This window comes from Rhinoderma darwinii, chromosome 5 (assembly GCF_050947455.1).
Source record: "Rhinoderma darwinii isolate aRhiDar2 chromosome 5, aRhiDar2.hap1, whole genome shotgun sequence".
NCBI classification, from domain to species: domain Eukaryota; kingdom Metazoa; phylum Chordata; class Amphibia; order Anura; family Rhinodermatidae; genus Rhinoderma; species Rhinoderma darwinii.
In genome coordinates, this window is record NC_134691.1 from 118060607 (window position 1) to 118079261 (window position 18655).

At 40.7% G+C, this 18655-nt stretch overlaps 1 protein-coding gene across 1 annotated transcript in view; it reads right to left on the reverse strand.

The window, feature by feature from the left end:
• Positions 1-18655, reverse strand: part of SPIRE1 (spire type actin nucleation factor 1) — a 183954-nt gene that overhangs the window by 37659 nt on the left and 127640 nt on the right. The window contains exons 5-8 of the mRNA XM_075826447.1: positions 8944-9027; positions 8448-8612; positions 7745-7831; positions 6528-6657 (exon numbers count right to left, since the gene is read on the reverse strand). Of these exons, the coding sequence (XP_075682562.1) occupies positions 6528-6657; positions 7745-7831; positions 8448-8612; positions 8944-9027 (466 nt within the window). The remainder of the gene's footprint in view (positions 1-6527; positions 6658-7744; positions 7832-8447; positions 8613-8943; positions 9028-18655) is intronic.

Sequence of the window (18655 nt, forward strand, 5' to 3'; positions counted from 1 at the left end):
TGAAACACAAAGTATATTAGAATGTTGCAGAACTTTCCATTATACAATAATTAAGCTGCCTATCAATTCACCAAAGGGGTATAATGGTAAACTCCTCAAGTAAAATAAAGCAGGGACTGTAAGTCAAACAATAGCAGAGGAAATACTGTAAGGCGGAATTCACACGACAGGGTTTCCTGGCCGGGTGCCGGCCGTTCATAAATCGTCCGGCACCCGGCTGCATTAGGAACAATAGACCCCTAATGGGGCTATGCTTACGACCGATTTTTTGACGGGCCGGGAAAACCGGCTGTCAAAAAATGGGACATGCCCTATTTTCGGCCGGGTACCCGGCCCCCATAGAAGTCTATGGGGCCGGGTAATACACGGCCATCACCGGAATGTGTCCCGAGTGATGGCCGGGTCTACCGTCGCTCGCGCTCTCTCTCCTCCTCCTCCTCACAGTGCAGAGTGCATGTGAGGAGGAAGAGGGTCTTTTTTTGCTCCCTGTAGGAGTCGGAATCCCCAATCCCTGGCCGGGGATTGGGGATGCCGCTACAGGAGAAGTGAGTGACTACACTGTCCATATATGGACACAGCGAAGTCACTCACTTCTGCAGCGGAATCCCCGACTCTATGGCCGGGGATGCCGCTACAGGAGAAGTGAGTGACTACACTGTCCATATATGGACACAGCGAAGTCACTCACTTCTGCAGCGGAATCCCCGACTCTATGGCCGGGGATGCCGCTACAGGAGAAGTGAGTGACTACACTGTCCATATATGGACACAGTGACGTCACCCACTTCTGAAGCGACCTGTGGCAGGGAATTCCTCTCCAGGAGAAGTCAGTGACTACACTGTCCATATATGGACATTGAAGTCAGTGACTTCTCCTGGAGGGGGGGGGGGATAGGTGCAACCTACAGGGGGCAGGGTGGCATCACCTACAGGGGGCAGGGTGGCATCACCTACAGGGGGCAGGGTGACATCACCTGCAGGGGGCAGGGTGGCATCACCTGCAGGGGGCAGGGTGGCATCACCTGCAGGGGGCAGGGTGGCATCACCTGCAGGGGGCTGGGTGGCATAACCTGCAGGGGGCTGGGTGGCATAACCTGCAGGGGGCTGGGTGGCATAACCTGCAGGGGGCTGGGTGGCATTACCTGCAGGGGGCTGGGTGGCATTACCTGCAGGGGGCTGGGTGGAATTACCTGCAGGGGGCTGGGTGGCATTACCAACAGGGGGCTGGGTGGCATTACCAACAGGGGGCTGGGTGGCATTACCAACAGGGGGCTGGGTGGCATTACCAACAGGGGGCTGGGTGGCATTACCAACAGGGGGCTGGGTGGCATTACCAACAGGGGGCTGGGTGGCATTACCAACAGGGGGCTGGGTGGCATTACCAACAGGGGGCTGGGTGGCATTACCAACAGGGGGCTGGGTGGCATTCTCTACAAAGGGCTGTGTGTGGCAACAAATTTAAATGAAATTCATTTGATTTTAAAACGGACAGGGAAAAAAACGGATGCAAATCGGGTCCAAATCGGCCGGTAAAAACGGCAACATGGCCCGGAACGGAATCGGACGCAAACTGGCCGGGAATATAGGCCAAAAACGGCCGATTTTCCCGGCCGACACTCGGACCCTTTCGTGTGAATGAGGCCTAAAAATAATTCGTTGTGATTTGTTAATTGATGGAAAGAGCATAGACCACATGGCCCACAACCCTTTAATTAATCGAAGAGATAATTGATGAACCTTAAAAGGGACCTGCTCTCAGAGAAAGATATACTTCAAGGTCACTTTCACACGGCAGTATTTTGGACAGTACTTTGCATCAATATTTGGAAGCCAAAACCAGGAGTGGATCTAAAAACACAGAAGCGGATATTTCCATTATATTTTTTCTCTAAGTAGGTCCCACTCCTAGTTTTAGTTTCCAAATACTGATGCAAAATAATGACCAAGCACAGTAGTGGATCCAAAAAGAAGGAAAAGTATTAAGGGAAGACTGATAGGTCTCCTCTCTTTTGTATCCACTCCTGTGTTCGGCTCTTAACACGGCCACAAAAACTGCATGTGTGATTCCAGCCATACAGTATGTATTCAGAGATAATAGGATTTTCCACATCTAAAAGTCCATTTACACATACCACTTTTTAGCACGATTGGAAGAAAAAACAATCACAATAAAAAGGACTGTGTAAATAGAGTGATTACGGTATATAAGTAATAAACAGAAATTGTTGCCTTTGTGACATTGATCAATTATAAAATAAAAGTTATAGCTATCATTTGTAGATGGCCGTCCGCTGTCTTATTAACTGATAGAAAGGAAACAATTTGTACTTACAACAGTAGTAAAGACTTCCATCTTATGGTTAGAAGAATTTTAGAAATCATCAAAAACTGCATGTTGTAAATTTCTCCATGTAAATAGGCCTTAAGGAATTGATGGTATACACATAAAGGAATTCTTTATAATTAGGGGATCTACCGTCAGGAGTTAAAAAATCAATTTCTTCTCAGAGCCTTGTCTATTTATTACAAGCACCTACAGTTAATCAATATATCTACCTTCAAAGTGTGTGAAAACTGCAGATGGCGCAGAAATCTATAGCTGACCTGGCAAAATATTTCAGCAAAACGCACTTCTGCTGATCTAAAACATTTAAACGACAGGAAATCTTCACAGCATTCTTTGCGCAAAAATGCAAAACACTACAGTAGTCTTGAGTCGAAGAACAAGACCGTTCACCTTGTATAGGTTCATCATCTATATTGCAGGAGAACATGGTTGGTCAAAGGCTATGTACACCTTTTTAAGCAAATTGTTTTTATTAAATAAAAAAAATTGTGTTTTTAAGCAACTTTCAAATTCACTTCCTTTAAAAAGTTTTCAGTTTTTAAGATACAGCTTCTATGTATCCTGTATACATAGAAGCTGTACCATAAAAAGTAAAAAAAAAATCTAATAAGTACATTTCAAAGTTGCTTAGAAACACAAAAAAACACTAATTTAATTTAAAAAATTGCAATATTGGGTGCATTAAACATGATAGCTGTGCAAAAAAAAAAATCTGTAAAACACATTTGGCCTCAGAGAAAAAGTGGTATTACTGCCCAAGTGCCAGCGTCCTTCATTTTAGAGCACATTTTTTTAAAATTTTAAGGGGTATTGCCAACGTAGACATTTATGACATATCCACGGGATATGCCATTAATGTCTCATATTTGCAGGTCCCAGCTCTGGGACCTGCATCTCCTTCCAGAACACCTGGTAGAATGAATGGAGACTGCGAATGTGTACAGATCTGCCTTTTTATTTCTCTGGGAGTTACGGAAACAGCGAAGTCTGCTTGCTTTATTAATTCTCTGGCACCTAAATATATTAGACATTTAGAGCATATCCTGTGGATATGCCATAAATGTCTAAGTTGGAAAAACCCCAATAATTTACAAGGACACTTTTTCTAAATTTTCATATATGGGTCCTACTGGTGAAAATTTGAAAACAAAAGTACAAAAGAAAACTGGAAAAGTTCAGGTTGAGTCATTTAGCTTCCACCCCTGTCTTTAAAAATGAAATATTACATCTGATTGACTGAAAAACGCTGTTCTCTGGCTTCTTGGTTTGTCTGCGCTAATTTCTATACATGTTGAGAACTAAGAATAGACAGTAATAGCCATGTAAGCTGTTTGTGTCATTTTGAAGTTCATCTGTAAAGCCAACATAAAAGAGACCAATGATGCAAAGACAAACCTAAAATGTGAGAAATAAAGCATACAAAGGGTAGCACAGCTGAAAAGCAACATGAATGCAATATCATATATAAACATGTGCGAGTCAGACTCCTACTTCTGACAAATACTTAGTAATACTTTCACACCCACAAAGCCAATATATCGGGTTATAGCGGCATCATGTAAACACTGTGTGGTTTTATAGGAGAAAGTAAAAAGGATACAAGCGGTTAGCAGCGCTCTCCAAACAAGAAGTGTATAGTTAACATAATGTTGGATTTGTTATTTATTTACCATGAGAGCGGAGGTCCTTCTCTGTGAATATTATCCATTAAGTGATCTTCCTTATGATAGAGGCAGTTTTCGTACATACCGTTTTGTCGTGGTTTTCACTGTTTTGCGATGCTTTGTACCCTAAAAATCTTTTTCATAAATTGCAATCTATATTTTGACAGTTTAATACTAATAACTTATGTTTGGAACCGTAGATATATGAAACCATAGCATTTACATAAATGCCCTAAAGTCTGTCACCAATTTTAGCGTGTAATCAGCATTCGTTTATGACATTACCTTGAGGGACACATTCAGGTACATTAGGGGGGGAATTTCTTACACTTTCTACGACAGTTTTCTGGTGTAGACAATTCGCAAATGCGGCAAAAATAGCAATTTGCACAAAAAAATATCTGACAGCAGTTTTTCAAAAATGGGCATAGCTTAGTGGAAGGGTATGGGGCCACCAGCGGCTCGACAAATTTACTATAATTTATGCCAGAAAGTGGTGGAAATTATAGTGTAAATCCATTCCCGTTTATAGCTTTAATAAATGTGTTGGACGGACAGCCAGAAATGCGCTTCATTTATTACGAGGCATGCGCCATCTAATAAATTTAACGCAGTTTAGATTAATACTCGTGCTTAGAATGCCAGTCTTCCTAAATTCCCCCTATAGGTTTTTCTTTTTAATATCTCTATGTAACTCTTCAGTAACTTTCATTTTTAAGTGATTAAGTCTGAGGTCAGCTTCTGTTTGAATGAGTCTAAAGGCTGGATCTGCAGTGAGGGTTCTAACCAATCAGATTAAGTAGAGTGGGTCAGTTGGCATAATCAACCAATCAGCTGCTAAACCTGAATTTTAAGATGGGTGGAAAAAGGCAGAACCCCTAAGGAATACTCATAAGCAGCCATTGCTTTAAAGAGGCTCTGTCACCAGATTTTGCAACCCCTATCTGCTATTGCAGCAGATCGGCGCTGCAATGTAGATTACAGTAAAGTTTTTATTTTTAAAAAACGAGCATTTTTGGCCAAGTTATGACCATTTTTGTAGTTATGCAAATGAGGCTTGCAAAAGTCCAAGTGGGCGTGTTTAAAGTAAAAGTACAACTGGGCGTGTATTATGTGCGTACATCGGGGCGTTTTTACTACTTTTACTAGCTGGGCGTTCTGACGAGAAGTATCATCCACTTCTCTTCACAACGCCCAGCTTCTGGCAGTGCAGACACAGCCGTGTTCTCGAGAGATCACGCTGTGTCGTCACTCACAGGTCCTGCATCGTGTCGGACGAGCGAGGACACGTCGGCAAGCCTCATTTGCATAAATACAAAAATGGTCATAACTTGGCCAAAAATGCTCGTTTTTTAAAAATAAAAACGTTACTGTAATCTACATTGCAGCGCCGATCTGCTGCAATAGCAGATAGGGGTTGCAAAATCTGGTGACAGAGCCTCTTTAAGATGCAGAGATAAAATGTAAGTCTGCTTCAGTGTAAGGTCTTATTCAGACGAACGTTATATACGGCCATGTGCTGTCCGTTAAAGCAACGGACAGCACCCGGACTTATGCAACTCAATAGGGCTATTCAGACGTACACTATTTTTCACGGAGCGGGTTTCCGTTGCGTGATACTCACCGCACGTACTATTTTGTGGATCACGCACCCATTGAACTCAATGCGTGAAAATCATGGACAGCGCACGGACGTCTTCCGTGTGCGGTCTGTGATTCACACACCAGTTGCTAAAGAAACGCAGAGAACAAAATAAAATAAATAAAAAAAATGTGAATGAACACGGACATAAAAAATTGATGCCATACGGGACACACATCGATGCCACACGGAACTGCAACGCAGGGAAAACGCTGCGTTTTTTTGCGGACGCAAAACGGACACGTTCGTGTGAATTTAGCCTGAGTAACTGGTGGAAAATCACAGAGCAGAATATATTATATGACTCTATGATTGCTCCAAAGACACAAAAAAGGAGCATTCTGGTGACCAACGCTCTTTAAGCTAGCAATGAGACATTATTCCACCTATTTCGTCATGATCCACTAATAATCTTATGTCTTTAGTACCTGCCCAATATTCAGCAGATCTTGGGAGAAAGAAAACTTATACTGGTTGGATTTTAACCTACCACATTTAGCTTAATGGACCATGAAAGATGGTACCCAGGGTTGCCTATACTATACAACTCTTTGTAGTATAACTACAATAATTTTTGTATTGCATTCAATGTAATCCTAGTGCGGATTAGAACATTTCTGCAGTGGTCTTAAAGTAATGTCGATTATATACATATAATTCATATACAATATCAGCCACAGACAATTAAAGTGTCTTATTGCAAACCCTAAAGTAATTGCTCTTTTGTGTAAAGTTGTAGTCTTTGAGGCACCATTTGGCTAAAGTATGGAACCCCATTAAAAATCTAACCACAAGGGGAAAAAAACGCAATTATAACAACATGTATTAATGTTTTGGCCACCAAAATATCAGATTTGTGATACAACGCTCTTACCCAGGCGGCTGTGCCTTATTTCATCTGGAGACACAGGACGAAGCTTCCTTTCGGATTTAATCTCCTCCAGTATCCGTTCGTGCAAACTTCGTGGACGAGCAGGGGTTGGTTTCAACTTCCGCGAAGATACCTGCAAAAAAGATAAAACGTATTATCCCCATGATATATGTAGTTAACCAATAAACCTAAAGTATTAACGTAAAGCTGAACGTAGTGCTGAACAATGGGAAGGCAGAAAAATGAGTGTCCCTATGATCACGGTTTTCCCTTTTATCACCACTACTGTGGACACATCTATTTACGTATTAGTAAATAACATTGGCAAATCTTTATTCTTGAGTTTTTAGTTTTGAAAGCCGTGATAAATGTAATGTGGGCTAAAACACCAGGAACGACCGAATATGAAAAGCGGTGGATATTGTTAGTTAAGGAGTCGTATTTTGTGCAACTCTGAAGCCACGGCCACTAGTTCGACAATGCGCCCGGAGAGTATGCTTGAGATCTGGTCAGTATTAATAAAAAGTCACATAATTAGACTTTTATATCAATAAATACCTAAACAGGAAACCCACATTGTACATTACTATTACTTTGTGTCAGAATTTGTGCAACTCTGAGACGGAGTCATGTCGGAGTTTCATTTAACGGCTGCGACGTGAAACCGTTGCACTTCAATAGATGTAAATGGGGAACAAGGTCGCCATACAACTGTTCTAATCATACAACTTTTCCCGTTCACTTATATTCAAACACTACTCAAGGTCAGAAAAGTTGTGCCACTCGAATGATCACATAAAAGGTTGCATGAGGCCAATGCCCGAGATTACAAATCCTAGATTGATGTGTTACTGGTTTAAAGAGAAATTCACTACACAGGTAACCAGAAATTATTTCTATGTACACATTTAATCTGGAAAAGGATTCCAGCAAGTAAAATTACTATATTAATGTCAACCAACATTATAAATAGGTAAGGGAATGAATATATATTCTTTATAATGGAAAACAAGTGTTTCCAAAATGCATTTGACCTCATTATTCCCGTGGGGAACATACTGCCAGCTGTTTAGATGAATAATCTGTTTTACAGTAAGAGGCTGCGTGCATATACAGCACTGCAGAGTCTGACTAGTGAGGAATTTGCAGGCATTTAATTCATCAAGTCAGATGGGCTAAAAGCATGGGATACAGGATTACTGCTTAGCTAGAATACATACAGGATTTAACGGGGGTCTGGAACGTATAAAATCCAGGATTATTTCATGAGCACTCTTCTTTAATCGTGGAGGGAGGTCACCCTGAACCTAGAATGAAAAAAAAACGGCATATAAAAGGCTTTCAGTGTTAGGCCTCATTCACACGAGCGGATCAGATTCACGCGCATAAAAACCACGCATGAATCTGATCAGTGTGTGTTGCGTTACGCATCAGTGTGCTTTGCGAGTGGCATGCGTTATTCACGCACTCGAAAAGCACATTTTTTTCTATTATTTTCAATTGAATTGAAGCGCAAATCACGCACCGCACACAGATGTGCACCCATGTGAGGTGCGTGGTTTTCACACACCCATTTACTTCAATGGACGCGTAGGTGCGGGATAACGCACCAATATAGGACATGCAGCGAGTTTCACGCAACGGACTCTCGCTGCGTGAAAACTCCTGCATGTGTGAACGGCCCCATTGAAATCAATGGGTCCGTGTGCTGTGTGTGATTTCCATGCACAGCACACGGACGTTATTCACGTTGGTCTGAATGAGCCCTAAGGATAAACTAGAAACGTACAGTAGCAATTTAACATCTAAACACATGGGGCCACAGAGAACCATGCTTATATTCAGTAGTAGAGTAAATCTGCGGAGTGATTTAAAGCAATACACAAAGCTGCACTGCACAAAACTTCCACCAAACTGACTCACCATGACCTTCCTCAAAGTGTAACGTTTGAAACGAATGTCATCCATCAGCATCTCATACGGAGTCAGCTGGTACTCAATAGGCAACATATTGTACTGACGCTCTTGTACCTTCTTCAGTTTGACTCCATTTCGTAGATCACGCATTACCTGGACCCAAAACCTGGCCTGAGAAGACATGCCCAAGTCAGAGACAAAAAGATACTGAAGTTGGATTTCAGATTTGCGTAATATGTCGACTCTATAATATCAATAATAATTTGAGAGATGACATTAATTTCTATTACAATATAATCACATGCTTTTAAAAACACTCGGACTTCGTGGAACCAGCGACAATCAATATGAATGACCATATATTAATGGATTATTAAGGTCACAGTAAGTGAATTGTAGTACAGGGACCTCACTACACACAAATCATTGCCGTCTTGCCTGCTATTATATTGATAATGAAACAAAAACTACGGTATCGATATTTATGATATATGGATCATACCCAATCTGAATTTTTCAAATCATCAAGGTCAGCGTTGGTTCGGTCACCAGAGCCTTTTTCCATCTGCTTAATCTTCTTTAAACTCTATGTATAAAATAATCATTAGTAAATTGTGGCAAAAACAAACACTTAGTAAGAAAATCCTATATATATATATATATATATATATATATATATATATATATGCACACACATTATATATATATATACACACACACATATCTATATATATATATATATATATATAAATATATATAGATATCACAAGCATTACAAATGAATAGTCTTGAGACACCTACGTTTTTGAAAAAATTATTTCCATCTAGGATTCTATAGAAGTTATGAACACAAGTTTAACTTAGAAGCTTTTTCTTAACATCTAAACTAAGGCAACTTTGTGAATCTGTGTAATGCTCTGGCAAGGATAGAAAAATCTGTGTGTAACACGAAGGGTTTACTCTAAAGCTATAGATAAAATAGTGCTTCACCATACACTTAAATGGTGGTTATTTTGTTAGAGATGTAATGTACGCTGGGAGATTGTTGTCACATTTATGGACAAATGGGCACTTTATGCAAACAAATGTAAACATTTGCTCAGTGTGCTTTATTATTTGGTTGAATGAGCTTTTTGATACCTACTGACAAGAGGCAGACTATAATAATCTTATCGCCCATCAATGAAAAAAAAAAAAAGTACCTCCACTGTAGAATAAGAACCGGTAAACATTATGCACTACTTTACATTCATAAAGAACACTATAAGAGGTAAAGATATATTTACCTTTGACCTTGGAAATGTACAAGCATGGCGGATACCCTTAACGCTCAAAGATCTAAAGGCCAAGGTCATAGCCATATCCTTTGTAGTGTAAAAAAAAACAACTAAAAAACAACAACCATGAAATGTAAAAGAAGTATCTGCTTTTCACATTTCAAGACTTAGGTTACACAGAGACTATGAAAGAACTGCAGGAGAATCACTGGCGCAATGCATCACAGACATCAAAGTCGAAACGTTACTTTCAAATTTTAATTAAGGGAACATTGAAGCTTCACAGTATAACCCCAAATCAATTAAACTTTAGAGATCTCAATCTAATCTGTAAGGCTGCGTTCACACTGTGCGTTTTTGTTGCGGTTATTTTTTTGTTAGGTAGAGTAATTCCCATTGAGAGACCTGGGAGTTTATCAAACAAAAAACAAACAAACAAAGAAAAACATGCTGAAAACGCAGCAAAAATGCAGTGTGAACCCAGCTTTAGGAAGCATAAGCGATTGCGAATAAGTGACAACAGGTGCACTGGAGAATGATCAGCAAGACAACCAAAAAGGGAATGGTTTTGCAGGTGGTGGCCACAGACAACGCTCTCTTTATCCTTCCTGACTGATTCTTCTCTAGTTTTGCGTTTAACTAGTGTCCTTGTCACTACCGGTAGCATGAGGCGGTACCTGCAGCCCATTCAGGTTGCACAGGTAGTCCAGCTCCTCCAGGATGGCACATCCATATGTGCCTTTACAAGAAGGTTTGAGGTGTCTTCCAGCACAATTTCAATAGCATGGAACTGATATCAGGACATGTGCCATTACACGAGGAGTAGAGGAAAGGGGCGTAGAAGGGTATCAATCCATCAGCAGGACCAGTATCTGCTTCTTTGTGCAAGGGGAACAGGAGGAGCACTGCATGAGCTCTACTAAATGACCTCCAGCAAGCTACTAGTATGCATGTTTCTCACCAAACGGTCAGAAACAGACTCCATGAGGGTGGCACGAGGTCCCGACTTCCTGTAGCGGGACCGGTGCTCACAGCCCAGCACCATGCAGCTCAATGGTCATTCACCAGCGAACACAAAATTTGGCAGATTTCACCATTGGCGCCCCAATATCTTAACAGATGAGACATTGAGCACATGTGACAGACGTGAAAGTGTCTAGAAACGTCACGGTGAACAATATGTTGCCTACATCACCATACAAATCACTGGAAAAGGACTGGAGTTTGTAATAAAATAGACCCCAAGAGGAAGCCGGAATGCCGGCGAAAGGTGCGTCGAGTCATATTAATGTAAGCAATGTTATAGGTCCTGGTTCTATCTATTGCTATCCACAATATAAATCATTAGTCCGCAACTATTCCTATGTGGAACCGCTGCTCCTGGAAGGAGAGCGGTGCCTGTGTCTTGATAGACTCTGCCGGGTGAAACCTCTGACAGCGTTCACTGAGTCAGCAGAGCGATATACATAGACTGATTAGCCCGAATACCATACCGTGCTGCTGCCTACTGTTTCTCCCGTATTAGCGGTGAGAACTAACAGCAAGCACCTAATAATCAGGGCACTTCACACAGTGCACCTCTATCTTCATACGGACTATTGCATCACTGCTGGTCTTAATAGCGGTGATCAGCGGTGTATGCCATTTTTAGTGGCGGTATACATAGGCTGCTTAGTCCGAATACCCTACTGTGCTGCTGCCTACCGTCTCTCCCGTACTAGCGGTGAGAACTGACAGCGAGCACTTAATAATCAGGGTACTTTACATAGTGCTCTTCCACACGGGCTACCACATCGCTGCTGGTTTTAGCAGCGGTGGTCAGCGATGTATACCATTACAATGTGGGCTGCCAAGTGATCCCGCTGATAGACGCACACAGAGCTCTATCAGCAACTAATGCTAAAAATCTCAGCACGACACTTTATCGTGCTACTGTCTGTTGTCTCTTGTATCTACACCAAGAGAACTTTAAGACACTAATACAGTGTCTACTGATTAACAGCAAATGCTGATACATTCAGTGCACACAATACAGCACACTTGGAATAAAGACCATTATACCACTGCTATCAGATCTCTACATAGCTTACCACAGAGCAACTAACAAAGCTCAATTTAAAGCAATATTCTTACCAACCTCATCAAATAACAAAAGGTCTGGCTATGTTATTGTATGACAGTAATAATTGATAGTTAACTATTCATAAGGCAAATTGTGCTCTCATGGTGTAGGACAGGGGGTCATCTGCACCGCAATTCAATTTGACCTACATTGGACAATTGTAAAAATGTCAAAAATTTTTTTTTTTTTAATAAAATATGTTAATAAAGTTTATTATTTTCATCACTATTTCTAATTTCCCCTAGGAACCACAACTCTTATCCCTTCTTCCCATTTCCTTAATAAAAAAAAACTAGCACAATACTGGTGGTATACACCTTTGTGGTTCCCACAACTCACTCTATATAATACAAAAAAGAGGGGGTATTTTCAAAATCCCAATTTTTGCCTGGAGGAAACGCGTCAGGAGAATCTTTCCAAACTTGAGGATGTGAATAGGATTCCTTATGAATCTATCCCACTCGATTGAGAGAGACCACAACAGGAACAGGTAGGGGGTATATACAACCAGGCCTGGCCTTAGGCTAGAGGGCACCCTGTGCAGTAGAATTTTTTTGGTGCCCTCTCCCGTATAACATACATTCCACACAAGAAATGCTACAATTTACTTTATACATAAATAATAAGTTTGTAAAATGTATGCATATATAATACCGCCATATACAGTACACATAAATAATACGGTACATATAAATTATACCCCTATGTACGGTTTGTCCATATATATATATCTGCCATATATTGTACATATAAAGCCCAGCATATGCTGTAAATCAAATAGTCACTTTATACTCTACACTACATATTGTTTGTATAAAAGAATACTGCTATATACTGTACACATATAATACCATTATATTCACTACATACCTATACTGCTATATACTATACTCCCATATACCGCTATATACTGCATATACCTATATCGCAACATACACTACGCACAAAATACGGCTATACAGTCTACATACACAATACTACTATATACTGTACACATCAGAGTTTTGCCACTATTTACACAAAAGAACACTAAAAACTGTTTTTAAATCATTGCTGCAAAACTACAATGTGTGAATATGCCCTTACAGTATCATATGTACACGCAATCATATAAATCCACATGCACACAGATGTATGTATATATATATATATATATATACACACACACACACACACACACACACACACACACACACACACACACACACACACACTTACCTCCTTTGTAGGATCTCTCATGCAGACAGTCTCCTGAAGCAGCAGGGGCCTTTACAACATGCCCCATCCCAGGACAAAAGATATGACCAGCTGCAGAAGTAGCTGGTCTGCAAGAAGAATAGGGGGACCCAGCAGAGGAGAGAAGGGGGACACAGGAGAGGGAAGCAAGGGCACACAGGAGAGGAGGGGGGTACAGGAGAAACAGAAGAGGGACACAGGAGAGGACTAGAAATGGAGCTTCCTCTCTGCAGACGCTCAGGCTGTGAACTCTACACTCCCCCCCACTTCTCTGTACCGACTGCTTCAGACGAGAGAGAGAGGACGTAGTCTGAATTCACAGTAGTCCACAGGCAGGCTGAGGAGACAATATGGTGCCACCATAGAGAAGATTATGTTGTAGGAGGGGATAGGGGCTGCAGAGGGAGTAATCTACGGAAGCATCAGGCAGCATGTTTATCGTCAGTGACGGCGCCCCATTTACTTAGGAGTGATGCGCCCTGTGCTGCCGCACAGGTCACACACCCCTAAGGCCCGCTCTGTATACAACAAACCCCATAGCTACTACAAGTCCTTTTTCATATATATGGGAAATATATTAAGATCGATATTTTGGAATACCAGCTCTTAAATCACATTCTATCAATGTTTCATACATGTTGCATATTTTGTGGCTTTTTTCTTCGTACAACATGAGGGTTACACTCACACTACTTATGCTTATTTAACCCTGTTTTTTTTTTCATCATTAAGGATGTCATTATATGTCCTTTTTTTATTTTCTCTTCTTGCATGTAGTTTTTTGTTATATCCATTTTATATTATACTTCAGTAAAAGTTATATTTTATTACAAACTCCAGTCCTTTTCCAGTGATTTTTTTCTGACTTTCTGTGGAGTACATATTGCTATATATCAATCCCCATGGTGAGGGATTATTTTTTACACCAATTTCTTCAACTTCTGCATCATCATACAGCATAAATGGTTTGGCGGTGGGTCAGTGATGGTCTGAGAATTCATATCCTTGGAGGGTTGCACAAGCCTCAACATGATAGCCAACGGTAACCTGACTGCTGTTAGGTACTGGGGTGAAATCCCTTATTGTCAGACCTTATGCTTGTGCAGTGGACCTTGGGTTCCTCCTGGTGGAGGACAATACCCGGCCTCATGTGGCTCTAGTGTCAAGGCAGTTCATGAATGATGAAGGCATTGATGCCATTGACTCACGTTCCCCAGACCTGAATCCAATTGAGAACCTCTGGGACATTACTAAACTGTGCATTTGATGATGCCAATTAGCACCACAGACTGTCCAGGAGCTCACCAATGCCCTGATCCAGTCATCTCATCAGGAGCATGCCCAGTAGGAAGGGCATACTGGCATGTGGGGGACATACACACTACTGAGTCACATTAGGAGTTGCCCTGATGATATTCACGCAAATTAGATCCACCGTTGCCTTCTATTTTTTACTTTGATTTTTTAGGGGGATTCAGAATCCAACCATCAATCTGTTGAGGATTTTGGTTTCACCGTTGAGGTGTCATTTTGTTCCTAACAAATTACACAATTTATATCAATAAAGATTTTCATTTTATATCTTTCATTCAAGATCCGATGTGTGATTTAAGGGTCAGTTCACAGTTTTTGTACACTTTTTTTGAGGCGGAAACCGCGTCGGAAAACGTGCCAAAAAACATCCGAAAATGCCTCCCATTGATTTCAATGAGAGGCGGAGGAGTTTTTTTCCCGCGAGCGGAAAAAACGGCTCGTGGGGAAAAAGAAGCGACATGCCCTATCTTCGGGCTTTTACATCTCTGACCTCCCGTTGACATCAACATGCTCAATGGCCGCGGGCAAAAAACGGCTTTCCAAACGAAATTTTGAGGCAGATTTTCTGCCTGCAAAAAACTCAGTGTAAACCCAGCCTAAGTGTTGCATAAATTTTTTTGAGCAGTGTACTATTCGAAATGACTTAACACAAACTTTTGTTGAACCTTATACATTATCAAACAAGCATAAAAATAATCTAAAAGCACATAACATGTACTCATCACAACGATATGCTGGTCATATCCTCTAGTCTAAAGTCCATGAAATGAAGGGAAAAATTGCAAGAGCTTGAACACGAATATTAGACGAACATTCAAGTAGAATTTATCAATATAATCAAGGTATTCTTCCCTAGTAGATGAGAATTGCATTGTACAGATCGGCAACAAAATTGAGCACTGTATGCGGACACACGGGGTCGGGTACAACTCCGTATTATAGAGTTGTATAGGACTCCGTGGGATGCTGTGCAGGCTCTCTGCCATGTGCATTAACCCTAAATATGATTTTTTTTTTCCAGTGTTAAAAAATGTCATTGTAAACAAAAAAAACAAACAAAAAAAAACAGTTAGGATATTTTCACTTGATTAAAGTTTCAAGAAAATCTTACGTGCCCAAGGAATAAAACAAGATACCGCTCTTTTTGTACCAAAACTATGAATTTGAAGCTCCTGGGTTCCAGTGCAATATCTATAACAAAGCCCCCACCTTATCATGTGCCATTTATAATACTGGTGCCTTATGTGACAGAGGAGGCCCCTCAGGCACCAGGGCCTGGATGCGACTACTACCCCTGCGCCTACTATAGTTATGCCTCTGGCTTATAGCTGTTATTTTAAAGGTATGCTACTGACACGGTCTAAATTCTTATTGAATAGGCTGAAGGATAGGTTATTCCTTAAAGTCTGTATACAGTTTGGCTAACATTTTTGCTCTAATGCATTTAAAGTGCCCAAAAAATTAAGCAACTGCAGTCTTGATAGCAAATATCCTTCTGTTTTGTGCCTACAGCTACTTTGCAGACCTATGTGTCTCCATGGTTACAGACTAAAAACCACCCTGTGTAGTCTGATCTTGAGAACATACATTCGGTAGGCTATTATAAAGTAGGTGATAGACGAAAGGGAGTATGACTACACATGGTTTGTATATAGTCTGTAACAATGGAAACACAGATTTGAACAGGAGCCGTATACACAAAATGGTAGGATAATTTTAATTTAAAAAACTCTTTGCGAACCTTCATTTTTTATTTTAAATGCTCTGGAGCAATAACAAATATAAAATCGTGGTAAAAGCCAAAATGGTAAAACATAAGTGTGTCCAGCCTAGTATGCCATAAAAATATACATGGTGATTGAAAGGTTTCTTTTCATAGGGAATAGTAGGCATCATTTATCACCAACAACAGAAAAACGATCCTTGTTGCCTTTAGCAACCAATCAGAGTGCAGCTTTCATTTAGTAAACTGCTATGAAAAATTGAAAGCTGCACTGTGATTGGTTGCTATGGACAACATGGCTAGTTTTTCGGACAAAAATTTGGATAATTTAGGCCCCCTATTGCCGATGTATGGAGACATTTGAATCACTCTGTATATGTATTCTGTGTCTTAAAACGAAAACTATGTTGTGTGGCAACGCATCACGGAAACTCAAGGTGCATCTAGAAATCATAAAAATCTATACCCAATTAAATTTTGGTGTATAGAGTGACTTTCATTATAGCGTAAGATCATATAAACGACTTCCACTGAAGCATGTTTGTTTTGCTTGGACTCCGTAGGCTCACAGCAGGAGTTTTCCCTTTTAAGTCACTATAATTATCGGCCATTCTGTCTCACAGAAGCTGGCATTTTCTTTTTTCATACACAAGCTTTTTCCGAGAATGATGTTTATTAGGGCTTTACAACAGTGTGCCCTTTCAAAAGATGTATGCTAAACGTAATCTTTCAAGATTTTTCTTCAGTTGTTTCAAAGGAAAGCCAAATGTAAGTCAGTGCCAAAAAAATCTTTCACGAGCAGACTATCAATAAGGGACTTTAATCCAGCCTTTTATATACAAACCTGCATCCATAATCCAGTTCTAGCTGATACAACGGTGCACAATCTTATAACTGACATTCTTAACAAAATCCTAGAATATGAGGAATCAAAATTATTTACAAGTAAATTACAAACTGCCAAAATCTGCTAAATTTTACTGCCAACCAGTGCTGGGAAATCTACTGAGGAAGATCCGTTTACTACAAACAAAACGGGACAAATTAGATAATTATGTTCTTAGGTGAGAAAAAGTTTTGTTGCTATTTGTTTTACTGACATTTCAAAATACAAAATGTTTTTTAGATGTTTAAAATCAAGTTTTCTTTAAGAAAACAAAATTGTGCCAAGTTGAATAAAAAGGGACAAAACCAAAAAGAACACAAAACCCATCAGTATTCTTCAATAAAAAAAACAAGTAACCTAGCAACAATTCGAGCCCTCTGGAAACATGCCATGGGGCCAAAGAGATGAAATCATCCTTACAAAAATCCAGTCGTCTAGGCATCATTTATTATTATTTCTCTAAACAAGAGCGGCTCAAAGGTTACGCTGAGTAAACACTTCACTGCTCTGAAAGCTCAATAGGTGAAGGTCACTTTATTGTAAAACAAAATTATGAAAGAGTATATGTGTGGTTCATCAACTAGATTATTAACACACTAAGGCCTCATGCACACGAACGTAGCCATGTGCACGGCCGGCAGCGGAGTGTCACCCGCAAATCATGGGCCGTGCACATGGCCGCATGCATTATTTCCTACGGCTGTAATAAGACATGCCCGTTCTTTCTGCGGTCCAGGCTCCTGGGCCATGCACGGACCGTGGAAACCGTGTGCATGGCCCCATAGGAATGAATGAAGCCGCAATTCTCCCGTGGATATTCAGGGGAATTGCGGCCGCAAAAGCACGTTCGTGTGCATGGGGCCTAACCAGGCAAAACAGAATAGTGATGGCAGACCAAGACCAAATGGTCCCTCTGGTCTGCCCGTTATTCTGCAAAAGAGCAAGAAAAGATACATTTAAATAAAATAACCAAAAGAACCTTGCAACTTCATTTGATGTTGCTGGAAAAATGTCCTATTCCACTCATCCAAGCAGTCCAGGACATTACATCAGTCCCCTTCCTGTGTATTTCTGAATTTTGTGGGTCATGTACAATGTTAGAAACATATTAATAAGATGTGCCATATTCAGGGAGGTTCCAATCGCCTGGTTTGCCAATAGTTACTGAGTCTACGCAACAGCACTCATCTACACCCTCATCAATCTGTGGTTGGCTTGACTTGGGGGGGAAACCAAATGGTCTGTGGTCCATCAAGGAGCCAACCTTATGTCTTGGGACTGATGTTCATGGAGCTCTCTTCGAGCCGTGTTTCTAAACCCTCGGTACGCTTACCCTAAGGGGTACGCGCCAGGCATCTGGTGTAACATGCGATCTTCCCCTATTACAGCATTATAGTGGGTATTTCGCAAAATCATGGCAAAACCACAGTATATTTTCCACTTTTTTCATAAAGTCATAGCAAAGAGTAGTGGTTTTGAAACTTGCGATAAAATATAGTGGCAGGTGGACACAGGAAGATCATTAAGCGAAGCTCTGCCTCCTCCACCAATGTGAGAGGAGTCCGGTGAAAAAAAATGTCTCCCAGCTCAGAGATCAATCCTGGCCCACAAAGTAAGGACTGCAGACTGCTCCTGCTTTGTAAGTATGCCTGTACA